At 42.2% G+C, this 13,777-nt stretch overlaps 1 protein-coding gene across 5 annotated transcripts in view; it reads right to left on the reverse strand.

Annotated features, from left to right (window-relative positions):
- Positions 1-2,726: 2,726 nt before the first annotated feature.
- Positions 2,727-13,777, reverse strand: part of FOLH1B (folate hydrolase 1B) — a 54,174-nt gene continuing 43,123 nt past the window's right edge. For all 5 annotated transcript variants that reach the window (XM_034758984.1, XM_034758983.1, XM_034758985.1 and 2 more), the window contains 7 exons: positions 13,184-13,251; positions 10,364-10,455; positions 8,832-8,922; positions 7,983-8,247; positions 6,354-6,435; positions 4,483-4,575; positions 2,727-3,390 (listed from right to left, as the gene is read on the reverse strand). In XM_034758984.1, the coding sequence (XP_034614875.1) occupies positions 3,201-3,390; positions 4,483-4,575; positions 6,354-6,435; positions 7,983-8,247; positions 8,832-8,922; positions 10,364-10,455; positions 13,184-13,251 (881 nt within the window). In that variant the 3' untranslated portion in view covers positions 2,727-3,200. The remainder of the gene's footprint in view (positions 3,391-4,482; positions 4,576-6,353; positions 6,436-7,982; positions 8,248-8,831; positions 8,923-10,363; positions 10,456-13,183; positions 13,252-13,777) is intronic.

Consider the following 13,777-nt stretch of genomic DNA (forward strand, 5'->3'; position numbering starts at 1 on the left):
TGGGGTCCGGAGGCAAGGGGGCTGCCTGAAGCCCATAGCGCTCGGGCAGCTCGGCTCTTAAACAGAGCCAAAGAGTCAGGGGAGGAGCAGAGCAGCCGCGGGAGGGGAAGTGCCCGGCCGGCATTTTCCCGGACATGTTCGGCTTTTTGGCAATTCCCCCCGGATGGGGGTTTGATTGCCGAAAAGCCAGACATGTCCGGGAAAAACCGGACGTATGGTAACCCTAATATGAATGCCATTAAGGAACCTTGTGTTGAAACGCCATTAAGTCATTATCCCACTTACCTGCCTCCTGGGAAAACAACAGAATCAACATATACAGGCCTCAGGAAAATCCATTCTCCCAGGGGCACAGAGAAATTTTAGCTTGGTGAGAGGGGCTGGAGATGCTTCTATTTCTCTGGAAGGGAGGAGGGCGAACAGCCACCGAAAAAACATCATTTCTTTAACCGGAGGGGGAGCAGAGCAGTTGGAGCTGCAGCATTTTTTCCCAAGGATGGGGGGATGGGTATAGCTTTCCCTGCTTGTAAACTGGGGGGGAAGGTGCTCCTCCCTTGTTCTGTCCTTCCCTATCACACTTCTCTTCTCTCTGTCTCTCTCATTCTTTCCCCTCCTTTCTCTCCCTCTCTTATTTTCTCCCCTACAAATATGCTGCTCTGCTCTCAGAAACAAAGTTTCTCTTCTGCTATATGTTGGAGGTCTGTGTCATTTTATTGATCTCATGCATGGTTGTGTTTCTTGTCTGCTTTAAGATGGTGCATATGCATGATGAATAGTCTTCTGGGGAGACAGGAGTTCTTGGGAACGCTTGACAGCATCCCATCTCTCGATCATATTTTGTAAATTAATCCATTCAGTAAACACTGTTTTTCTAAGCTACCACCACATTCTTTAATACTATTGCTCAAAACAAAAGAAGCACTGAACAATGTTAGTTAAAGTTTCGCTATAACTGGTTAAATTTATACTTGGCTTCCTTCTGCCTTTTGGCAGGTGCTTTTAAACACTAACTACAATTAAAATCATCTGCTGGTAATTGTGGGTGTACAAATCAAGGCCTTGATTAACAAGTTTGGTGAGTTTGTCTTTGGGAATTTTGAAAAGAGCAAATGTGCAATACTCAGCATCACAACACCTAAATTCCTTTGTGGATCCTGGCCATAGGCAACTTTTATATTTAGAGTTTTTCAGCCCTTTTAATGCTTAAGAAATTGGTTTAATTCATGATTTAACTCAGCTGTCCATCTTTGTTAATCAATCTGAGATGATGAACTTCTGCACTTTGACAACCAAAACTGTTACTCTGGTAAATAGAGCCTGACAATGTCTGAGACTGAAATTTGCCTCAGTGCAGAAGCCCAACAAAGGCCTTTAGGTTGTTTGGATGAAAAGTAATTAGTACATAAGACTTGCACTGGACCCCTGTACCAGGGTGAATTTCATCCTTGGGCCTACATTCTGCAAATGGATCCATGTGGGTGCAATCCTGTGTCCACCCAGGTCCATTTTCAGGAAGCAGCCCTTAATAAACTGCCAGGATCCCCACCTGGGTAATAAATCTCTTTGTCTGGCTTTCAGTTTTTATAATCAAGGGATCGGAAATGTTACCAAACATGCACATCCCCGTGGCCTACACCGCTTCCCGCAGCTCCCATTGGCCAGGAATGGCAAACTGCGGCCACTGGAAGCTGTGGGCGGCCATACCTGCGGATGGTCAATGTAAACAAACTGTCTTGCAGCCCGCCAGGGGCTTACCCTGACAGGCCACAGGTTGCCCATCACTGCTATAGGGGATAATAACCATGTAAGTGAAGGGTGCAAACATAAAGGAGGGAGAGGAATAGTTTATGGTGCAACAAAAAGTTTGAGGTCGGGGGGGAATGTCATCATGACAGTGAGAACCACTAGAACATGGAAGAATCTTCCAAGAAAACTGCTGGAAGCCTCATTTCTTGGGTCATTTAAAATTGGCAGATCAAAGCACAAGGAACTACACCATAGGGAGAAATCCAAGAGGCAGAGGATTGGAGAGGTGACCTAACTTTGAAAGTCTTTTCTCTGTCTGATTTGAGTTGGCTTGTGTGCGCACTGGAGCAGCCACTGCTGATCATATGAGTAAACTGCGTGCCAGACTCATGCATGTTTAAATTTTTACTTTGTCCCACATTTTTCTTTCTCTACAAATTTTACGGCTGGCAGGTGTGCTGTACTTCTAGCAAAACTTGAAAGGAGGGTCTAAGGAAGACAGTAATAGTTTGGCCCTTTCAAAGTCATCAGTGTCTCCTTTGCTTCTCATTGCTTGCACGTTAGAAATACCTTGAAAACAGACAGACAAATAGATTTAGTTAGGAATACCTTTTGCACAGGATCATCATCCTCAGACTGAAAGCTTATTTGTGCTAGGTCATTTCATGGCTGACATTTATTGTTCCCAGCCACCTTTTTATTAATAGTGACTGGGAGGTTTCTTGTTTCATCTTGTTTTTAAATGGCTTCAAGATGCTAAAAGAGAAAAGTAACATAGATGAGTCACCTGAGCGTTCAGCCCAGAACTCTCCATGATCACTACCTTTCCCCCATGCCATCTGTGACACCATTTTAAGGAGATATTTCCATCTCATTGTATGACTCTTTGTGCAATGGGGGGGCTGTAGGGGCATCACCTAGAGTGTATTTATGCAATGCTGTAGAGAATACTAGAAAGTTAACCAATATGTTAGAAAGTGTTGGAAATAAGGATGACTGTTCTGTTTTACTGATAAAAGTACTACAAGATAATCATCAAAACAATCAGGCCAATAGATTAGATTAATTACATTGCACAACTGTGAGACTACAAAAATTGTGATTTCTGCAATTTAACATGTTAAGTGAGAAGGAAATCGGGGGGGGGGGGGGGAAGGGTGTTGTTTTTAAACATGAGGTGGCAATTTGAAATGAACATCCTTTAATTTAGTATCTCACTTGAACAATGATCTCAACTCCACTCTCTCCTAATAGAGTTTCAGAGGCATCATACCTTATTAATTTTGTTAAATGTAATGGAAGTGAGTGAGGGAGACTGACTGCAAATAACTGTACTGTTTGCAAAGAAAAAGGTTTTTAAAATAATCCCACTCATGTCTGTAAATGCTCTTCTTTTTGAGGGCTCCACAGCTGTCAACTCCAGTCTTTCACTTTTGAGTATGTTGCTGATATGTTTATGCGAGGTCCTTCAGAGTCCCTGCTGCAGCCTGCACGGTGAAGGCTGCAATGGAGATCTGCCTCTTTACTTCTTCCCAGGCTTTGCGCTGATCCGCTTTGTTTTCTATATCGAACATGGCATCGTAGATCCCTGGGAATGACTCTCCAGCGTACTTGTTGTGGCTGCTCGGAGCAAAAATAATGTGCCTGTGGGGAAAGAGAAAAAATTACTGCACATTATGAAAATAGAACAAATGTTTATTTTCTGAATACATCCTCATCCAATGAATATATCAGCTGTCAAAGCAAATCCTAGGTATCGGGAATGCAAATACATAGGATTCTTTTAGCAATGACGCCTGCACTATATAAAGCAAAAAAACAAAAATCTAAAATTCCCATTTCTCCCCCAGATATCTTCTAAGCACACCTACGAACACACTAAATTAGTCCATGTGAATGCCAGTGTCCTGGAGGAGTGGAGACACGGATTATAAATGGTTTTTTTCTTCCCCAATGTTTTTGATTAAAGGAAAAAAAACAAACAACCGCAGTTTCTGGCAGCTGAAGAATACTTGGAGTTAGGAAGGCTGACGCTTAAAGTGTCATTAAACTGGCCTTGACAGATATTTATTCAGGAGTTGTTAAAAGTACAAGGATTGTAAATCTTAATGTCTGTTTTCTCTTGCTAGACTGCTTTTATCAGGAAAGGTGAATGCTCTGCATTATGCTGGAGTGGGAGAAGGATGTAGAAGGTTCAACCAGTCTGCCCACAAAACGAGATTCAATGATTCAGTTAAAATGTTAGAGACCAGCAAATCTATTTTTCTACTACTACAGCGCTGCACTTTCACTATATTTCGTACCACTATGGTCAGTCTAAGGTTAACTGTTCCACGTGTTAGGGCACCCCCTGCCCTTTTTTTTTAGGAGCATGTTAGGGATTGATTCTATAGTGCTTTGAAGTTTTGGATTGGACTTTAATGGGAACAGGATCAAATGCTCATGACCTGATCCAAAGCCCCCTGAAATCAGTGAAAATACTCCTGTTAACCTTAACGGCCTTTGGCTCAGGCCCTTATACAATATCACTGAATTTTATCTTAATATTCAGACTAATTTTTCCCTTTCTTTTTCTTATCTTATCATACTTATTTATGCCCTCTTTTCCCATGCAAAATAATACTTTTCCATTCTTGTTCACACTCTGCAGATACCTGTAAATCACAAATGGTTGACATTTCTTAGAGCGCTTAGGCAAAAAACAAGTAAAGTTTGTTGTAGATAATGTTTTCCTACCTGTAGAATGGCCTGCCAGGTAAACCAAGAGGATCAATAAAAGCCCTTTCTAAAAACATGAGCTGATCATTCAATGATCTTACAGCGATTGGGCTGAAAAGAAAGCAACAGAGGACTGTCTTAGCCTCAGAGTACTTTGAACATGTGCATCCTGTACTAAAACTTTCACAGCTTCAATACATATCTAAACACAGCTTGTAGAATTTAATGAGTGTAACACCTGTGATGCCAATCACAGTTAAGTCAACAGATCAATGTCGATCTACCCTGAGGATCTGGCACATAATGTGGAGGTTCTGTAAGGCTGTTCTTAGGTGCTAAGGAATGTGCTGTAAGAAGGAAAAGATAATTAAATACTTTCTCCCACACTGTCCCTTATATTTGAAACTCTCTCCCACTGTCATGTTCAAGACAACCACTCCCTCTCCATACAATTCTTTTTTAACACTCATTTCTTCCAGGAAGCCTATCAAAGTCAAGCAACTTCAGTAAAAATGCATGTATTTTTTATATATAAAAAAAGGAATGTTGTTAGAATAATTTTTGGGCTGGTCTGTGAATTGTGTTGCCTGAATTGTTCGGTATGTTTAAATATAAGTTTCTTGCAGCAGAGATTGTGTGTATCTATGTATTTTGTACAGCACCAAGCGCTCTACTGATGCTTAACAAATAATAAATAATGTATTTACCAATGGGACTGGAAACCTGTGTGCAACGTGATATACCACTGAGCTTTGCAGTGGAATCACTAGGGCAAAATCTCAGCTACATTAGTATAAATCTGGAGTAACTCAACTGTAGTCAGTTCCAAATTTACACCAGTATAAACAAAAGCAGAATTTGGTCACTGCTTAAGTTCAACTCAAATTACGTTAATGTAATTGCTCTTGAACTGAGGTATCCCATTTGATATGCTGTATCGACATTCAACAACACAACACATAGCAAAAATTCCATCTTTGCCATATGGAATGATTAAGGTTAATAATTAGTGTTCTGATCTTAAAAAAAGACACCAAGTGTTTTTTTTTTTAAATGATGAAACAAAGTTTAGTTAGAGTCCATTTGTTTCTACTGATATATTTCAGTGGTTCAGAAAAAAACAAAAACCAACCAACCAGCTAAACAAAAACAATCCATCCATTTACAAATGGTGAATCTTAAAGTGTAAGCCTTATAATTGATAACTAACAGAAATTCATGTTCCTAGAGTTAGGGAGAGGTGCTGCAAAAATCAAAATAAGTAAGAAAGGAGAGAACTAAGAAAGCAGCAACATTTTTATGTGTAAATGGGATGTAAAAGAAACAGCTGACCAACTACACACAGCTTTAAAGTGAGGACCAGCTCCTCAGCAGGCATACATCCGCATGCTGCATTGAAATCAGCAGCCTTTTAGAGTTAATATGTTGCATCTTTAGCACTGTGAGCAGTCCTGGTACTAAAGAGATGATCATCACACAAATGCCTATAAATAAGTCAAATGCTGTTAATTTATTTAAATTCAGAATGGCTACCATTAAAAAGCCAATAACTATCTATCCTGGATCTGCTTCTCATTTGCAGTAAGGCCCTGTTTCACCACTCTGGCTGTTGGTCAGAAAATGAGACCCTGAGTGGCAGAAAGGGACATTACTGTAAATGAGAATTTGGTACTCTAAGTATAACAGTAGACTGGCTAAACATTTGTGCTTTAATGGCGTCCAGATTCTTATAACCCTTAAAGGGACCCAATTGGTACAACCCTCACTCCCATTATTGGGCACTTGTTAATGAGATAGTTTATATAAGTGTTCACAGCATGAGTGAAGGCTGCCCCATTAGGCCTGAAGAATTTGTTTGGTTTGATGGCTAAGGAACCTGTAGAACTTACTTATTGATGTCTACTTGCTGCAGTCTCCTGTGAAAGTCAGTGGCAGCTTCTGTAAAATTCTTTGCAGCAGAAAAGAGAGAGTCTGCAGAGATGGGAAAGGAAGAGCTTAACTTTGAGGTCTGTTTAGCTTTTGCCAATGAAACAACATGATCGTATTAATTCTCATAGCACAAAGAGCAAAATGAAGTGTGTGTGTACAGTTCGGACACTCAAACAGCAGAAATGCCCTCACTATCACATGACTGCACATGCACACTGAGAGCTGACAGAGCTCGCATGAAGATGTTGGAGTTGGTTAGTGTAATTTTGTTTTTAAGTGTTGGTTCATTTGAAGAATTATTTAAAAAAATAAATAAGGCCTGGTCCACATACGGATTTTACTGGTATAACTATACCAGAACCAGTCCGAGTGTGGACACAGTTATACCAGTATAAAGATGCCTTATGCCAGTATAGCGTATTTCCCTGCTTGTACAGGTAAGTAATTTTAGCACTATAAATGTCAATGGTATTCTTTGTATTTTTATCAGCAAGAGTTTAATTGGTGCAAAGCACTGCACTAGCTTCTATTACCTGCACTCATTTGGCTTTAGGCATTGTGGGCCACACTGTAGCTTGGGTAGCGTATGTTTGTATCGCCAAACATTGCAGCCAGGAGGGGCATTGGGGTATGGAAACTGCCTGCCCAGGTGGTGACTCCTTTTCCATCCCACAGAAATGCCAATCTAGGAGTCTGCAGGGTGAAATCCTGGCTCCACTGAAGATAGGCAAAGGGCCATGCAGGGCAGGATTTAAGATTCCTTGGGCATGGTGCTCAGTTTAAGCAGGAGAGGGTTGCTGACAGTGTTTTTTTTTTTTTTTCCTGTGAGGGACCCTCAGTATTTCCAACCCCAAGAGTTCTAAAATATTGAGACAGCCTCCAAAATCATGAGATTTTAAAACCAATCACAAGGAGTTCTTTGAGCAATCAATTTTGTAGTCACTTTGTCTTCTGGTGTTCAAGCTTTTAGGAGTAGCTTTTTCAAGCTTTTCTCAGCAACCATCAGGGCTAGAGACTTACTTTTTGTTTTAAATGAAAGTTGAGATTTCCCCCATTGTCATGTGACTACAGCAAATGGTGCTTTGAGAAAAACACCAAATATCATGAGACCCGTGATAAAAATCACAAGAGTTGGCAACTCAAATTTGTAATTCCTTCCTCCTGATTTGTTGAGATTAGCGCACAATTGTTGACCTTCAGGGCCACAATGCAAAGCCCATTTATTTCTCTGGACATCTGGCTACAGGTGGTGACCTGGAGAAAATGCGGGTTTGTTTATTCATTTGCTCTGATTGTATGGTTGCATTTTGCAATGGGGGCTGGGCCTTTTGTATTATAAGAGGTTTATTTTAACTGATATTCAAAAGGGTCTTGTGCAATTAGGCACGTGGTTTCTTTAAAAAAAAAAAAAATAAAATCATGATTTTAATTATATTGTAATCTTCTTGGGGGCAGGGACTAGTTTTGTTCTGTTTGTGCAGCATCCAGCACAATGGGATCTCGGTTCATGACTGGGGATCCTACATGCTATCACAATACAAATAATGAACAATAATAAGAGGAAGGGTCTGGTGGAGGGTAGTACATACCAAACGACACACTGTATGTTGTCAGTTCCATTTGATGATTCTTTGACAAATTATAGATGACTTGAGCATAGTTCCTTAAAGCCTCTGCGTAATCTCTGCAGTCAAAGGGAAGGACCACAGAGTCGGCCAGTTCAAATATCAGCCCTCCTCGTACCTGTGCCACCGTCAGGTGATTCTTAAAAGTCGGATCATAAAATCTCTCGACGATCTCATAGGTGTCATAAACACTGTGGTAAACTGGGTAGCTACTGTATTTTTCCACTCTCTGAAAAAAAAATTAATTTAAAAATGTGTTATTTATAATGCCGGTTTGGACAGCTCGACTATCCTGCAAAACATTCCCTCTTGTGTGCCTGTGTCACAGCAATCCTCTTTGTTCATATTTTCAATACTCCTCTTCATAGGGGAAGACCTTGCTTAATAGACTGTGACTTGTTATCCTATTGTAATTGCGCATGTCTCTCAATGTGGACACACAAAGAATCAAAGCAGTCATGGTTGTAAAAAAAATCACTTCAGCATTCAAAGCTTTCTTAGAGCAACTGGCCATAAGCAATTCTGTCTCACTACCCTGTCATTTACTTTGAACTAAATGCCTTTATGATTTGGTTGGTTCATGCCAAGTTCACAGTTATTATTATCACTATGTATGAATTATTGCAGTAACAGCCAGGCACTCCAGTCCTGGAGCAGGACCCCATTGTGCTAGGCTCTGTACAAAAAGGCAGTCCCAGCCCCAAAGAGCTTACAATCATTGAATCGCAGCTGATGGTGTTCAGTGGGTTACGAGGGACAGTGATGAGATGAGGAGTACTTGTGGCACATGAGATGGTGTGATGACAGACTTACCCAGTTTTTGCTGTAACGTGCTCTGCCTGAAGCAATGCCAAGCCGCTGAAAAAAGACTTCAAAGTCATTGCCAGAACCCAGCTTATTTATTCTTTTGACAAGAAAAGGGAACAGATCTTGAGTAAAGTATCTAAGTACAATGTTTAGTATGTTTCAAAACATAGTATTAATAAACTCCCCATTCCTGTCTCTCGCCTATTTCATCCCTTCCACCCCATTCCAGGGCATTCCCCACCACACTCTTCCTCTAAACATCTCCTTAACATAATCTCTGTCATTCCTGAGTCATCTGTCACCCACCATGTGCATCTCCTAGCAACTCTGCTGTTCACAGTGGGACAAACTCATCACATGGAACTCAGTGGAGTTAGTGCAGGGAAGAATTTGGCTCCAAATCCACTTCCTTATTCCTGCTCACTTAGGGGCCTCTCTGACATGGAGTGTCTACTGAACCCTGGTCAATCCCTGCCTCTCATCTGAGGGAAATACAACAGCACAGAGCAGGAATCTACACAAGAGATGCGGACAGGCCTAGGGGAATAGACCCATCGCCCAGCACCTCCTAGTCACGACTTAACAGGATCAACATTATATGTTATGAGGGGCAATCCCAGTAGAGCTGAAGGGGGCTAGTGCTACAAAAAGCAACCCTGACCCTTTCTCACCGAGACAAAGTGTCTTCTTTAGGCTACAGAATCTAAGGCTTTCCATGTGGTTGGCAGTAAGGGTTAGGGGATGATGCTGTATTGACCCAATCCACCTCCCTCTAACTTCTGCTTTTTCCATTTGAGAAAATATTTCTATCCCTACCCAGGTAGCTGCAGAGACCTTTACTGAGAAGATTATGGGGGGCTATAGGGCTTGAGACTTGCCTTTCAGAGAAGCACAACAAATGATGAAATAAGAAAGATGGAAAATTGTTGATGTGACCAGACTGAAGAAAACTGTACAAAACAAAACACCAGCTCCAAAAAATTCTGGCTAGTTTTACTTCCTCCAGGCACTGAATAAAATGCAGACTCCAAGGGCTGCTAAACCTATAGCATTAAGGGTCACTGTTTCTTTTCACACACTAGTTATGCTTTCTCGGAAACAGGGCTAAAATGACAATAAAACGCTGCTTCCTACTGCTAACCATAGAACAATTACACTTAGGTCGACTTCAACCCCAGATGGGCTGTGTTGTAATTGACACCACACCCACAAATGTTCTGGAAGCAGATAATCCCATTTTAGCTGTGGTTTCCTAGGGAGTTAGACACATCCTGGAACCTATAAGAAATCATGTGGCTAAAGCCCTGCTATACTGACAATTTACTCTTTCATATGTAATTCCTCCAATTCTGAGTACGGGGCCAGATCCACAGCTGGTGTAAATTGTCGCAAGTCCATGGATCTTTGACAATTACACCAGTTCTGAGGGTCTGCCCCACTATTTCTTTTAAGAGTTCAGCTTTCCATGTGGCTAGAAATACAAAGAAAACCTATTTGGCAATCCGCAGTAACTTCTGCACATATCCTTTGTCACTTACCTGGGGACATCTTTATATTCTGTAGATGGGTTTTTTTCATGCCAGCTCTCATAAAGTGATTTGCCTTTAAACCCCTCATCTGGGCTTGGTATCTAGAGAAATACATTTAAAAAACAAAGACAGAGAGATACAATTTTAAATGTTATTAAGCAACAAATTCACAACCAGACACGACATAAAGTCGACTAGTTAGAACAATGACTAAGCCACTGACTCAGGTACCATGGGCAAATCACTCAGCCTTTCTGTGCTGCACTCTACTTATTTGAAAAAAGGGTGTAATAATAGTTACCTATCTCACAACAGTGCAGTGAGTCTTAATTATTGTTTGTGCTGTGGTTTGTGGTGCTCAGATGAAAGGTGCTACAGACACACATAAATATTAATAATAATTAAGCTCATGTCATGCCTCTATTTTTAGTGTGTCCTCTGATTTACTCGGCAGTTTCAACAACTTTAGGTATATTTTTTTCAGAAAGATTGGTACGTTTTTATTTCTTTGTTTAAGGAATTACTCAACAATAATAACCCAGCACAGAAAAGGTATTTGCATTTACCTCTTTAGGTCAAGATCAAGATTCTTAAAGAAGTAATGTGAAAGCATTTTGTCATGTATTGGCCCAGGATAGGGATGGTGTAAGTCTAGTATTGCTCAGACATTAGCAACCAATAGGCTGTGGTATCACTAGGTCTAATTCTGTGTACTTTGCTAGTGGTACTCAGTTTGAGTATGGGTTGTGGAATCAGGTTCATTGTTAGGTAATTGGGCCAACAGTTTCAAAAGTGTTCTGGGTGCTCAATCTGAGATGCCTTTGGTTTGATTTGTAGAGGCGCTGAACACATACAGTTTCCACTAACTTTAGTGGAAGCTGTGGGTGATCCACATCAATGAAATTTAGACCAGAACTATCTCAAGTTGAGCACCCGAAAACTGTGGCACGCAGTGTAAGCAGGCTCTTTTGAAAATTTGGTCCACTGGCTTTCAGTTGTCAGCAGTGACTATGTTGATTTGTGTGATGACATATACAAACCCCACACTGGCCTGGAAAGGGTTAATGAACTGCTGTGGGCTCAGTCAGCCCTACCCCGCTACATCTTAGAGGGAAAGGCTAAAAGGGGAGAACCCAACCTAGTTGGGAACTGGATGGGAGGGAGAGCAGACTTCCTGCTCCCACTCTGTGAGAGAGGCATGGCTGGGGCCAGGGACTGGGAGGAGTGGTAGATACGCTGGCGGGTAGGGATAGGATACAGAGGGACCTAGACAAATTAGAGGATTGGGCCAAAACAAACCTGATGAGGTTCAACAAGGACAAGTGCAGAGTCCTGCACTTAGGAAGGAAGAATCCCATGCACTGTTACAGATTAGGGACCGAGTGGGTAGGCAGCAGTTCTGCAGAAGAGGACCTACCTAATAAAATTTCACACAAAATACTGTTAACTTGGAATTAAGGTTGCACAAGTGCATTTTTGTTTAATACAGTCACTAAAAGTAAAGGAAATCTCCAGTTCAGCCAACTCTAACATCCACACAAAGCTCAGTTCAAAGGCTTTACCTGCCAAACATCGTAACAGTCAAACATACCCACCTCCACAACAAACTCCCTTTCATTTTCAACAAATGACCACCCAAATACAGGTCTGTCGCATCTTACGCGCATTTAACATGTGCGATTTCAGCTTTACGCGGTCGGCAAAAATAAAAAAAAACAAACAAAAAAAGAAAGAAAAATAACAATTTTAATACTGTACCTGTAGTGCGGGCGATTCCGCCCGCCACTGAACTCAATGTAATTTTGACTATACGCGGTTTTCGCTTTACACGCTAACCGCGGAACGGAACCCCCGCGTAAGATGAGACTCGTCTGTAGTACACACCCAGTTCCTCACCAATCACACTCCAGCTGCATTCAACCAGTAAACCGTGGGATTTGAATCACATTGTGATAGTGTCTTCCAGGTGGCCTAGTGGCTAGACTACTGGCCTTTCAGTTTGTAAGGGGGGGGGGCGTGGCGGGTAAGGGGACCTAGACCCACCCTCTCTACCGGGTCCCAGCCCAGAGCCCTGTGCAGATCAACCCCTAAACAGGTGAGATGGGGTCTCCCTCCCAGCGGAGAGTCAAGACCCACTTCCCTGGGCTACTTCCTACAAGTCTCTTCAATTTGGAGCATGGCCCTGCTAGTCCAGTTGCCCCGAGTGCTGGCGCTTTTTTGTAGCCTCTCCTTGGCAGGGGAGCTCTTACTTGGCGCAAAAGGCTGCCCTGGCTGGCAGGTCTCCTGACTCCTAGCCGGTCATCCCCCACTTGAGCCAGGCTCCCTTCTTTTCTCCCCACTCCAGGCATGCATTGGCTGTAGGTCTAGTGGGGTGGGGCTAGCTGAACCTAAAGGTTTTATTTAACCCCTGCTGTGCCAAACACCAGTTTCTCTGCCCCCTCACACACGTTTTAAGGGAAAAACTCAACATAACCTTAACTATGGAGTCACTACTGACCCCTCCAGAGAACCAGTATATAAGAAAAGTGAATGGGTGACATTATTAAACTGAACTCTTGATGGCCAAATTCTACTCTCATTACATCTGGTCAACCACACTGGTGTCTGTGGTGGCACTGAGGTAAATGAGAGTGGAATTTGACCATTGAGGCCTAACTATCTGATGATGCCCATGACAGATTTTACTACAATCAGCAGAAGCCCTGACAACTGTGCAGAATTTTGACCTAAGTCTCTTTGTAATAAGAACAGTTTCACATCCAGTACAATAACCAGCTCCTATGGGTAGTTACTGTTGCTACCTTAGTTGATATTTTAGTGTATCTTTACCTCTTTGGTCAAGCTGTACACCAGGCTGTACATCAGCGGAGTACAATCAATTCTCAGAGTGTAGTTTCCTGAAAGACAAGGGCAGCGTTTACAATAGAAAACCAAGTCTGCTCTGGGTCTTTGTGGAGGGAAGAGGCATGTCTGTAATAAGAGGAGACACCAGGAGAAAAAAGCAGGATCTCCAAAGTAGATAGGGCTGCCAGCTGTAGGGTGCTCAGTGCATTCACACTGGCTTAGGATTTGGGCTGAACTGTGCTTCAGCTAGCACAGCAGCTATGGGGTCCTGCCTTACACCCCTGTGCTGACTACCCATATCACGGATAGCCGAACGGGAGGGGAAGCTGACTCTACAAAGCTACTGGGAGGGGTGGATAGTCTCCCTTTCCTCCCCACAACACCGTGTGTCAGATAGTGTAGTTATATGCCCAGCACAGTATACTCCCTCCCTGAAGCAGGAGGGTAATTGTAACTCTGGGTCACCATCTCCCTCCCAAGCTGCTCCTGGGCCAACACAACAATGCACTTTTCTTAGGGCTCACGGCAAAGCCAGCACGGAGCCTCAAGTGAAGTTGTCTCAATTTCATCTACCTCCCA

The sequence above is a fragment of the Trachemys scripta genome, chromosome 1, assembly GCF_013100865.1.
Source record: "Trachemys scripta elegans isolate TJP31775 chromosome 1, CAS_Tse_1.0, whole genome shotgun sequence".
NCBI classification, from domain to species: Eukaryota; Metazoa; Chordata; order Testudines; family Emydidae; genus Trachemys; species Trachemys scripta.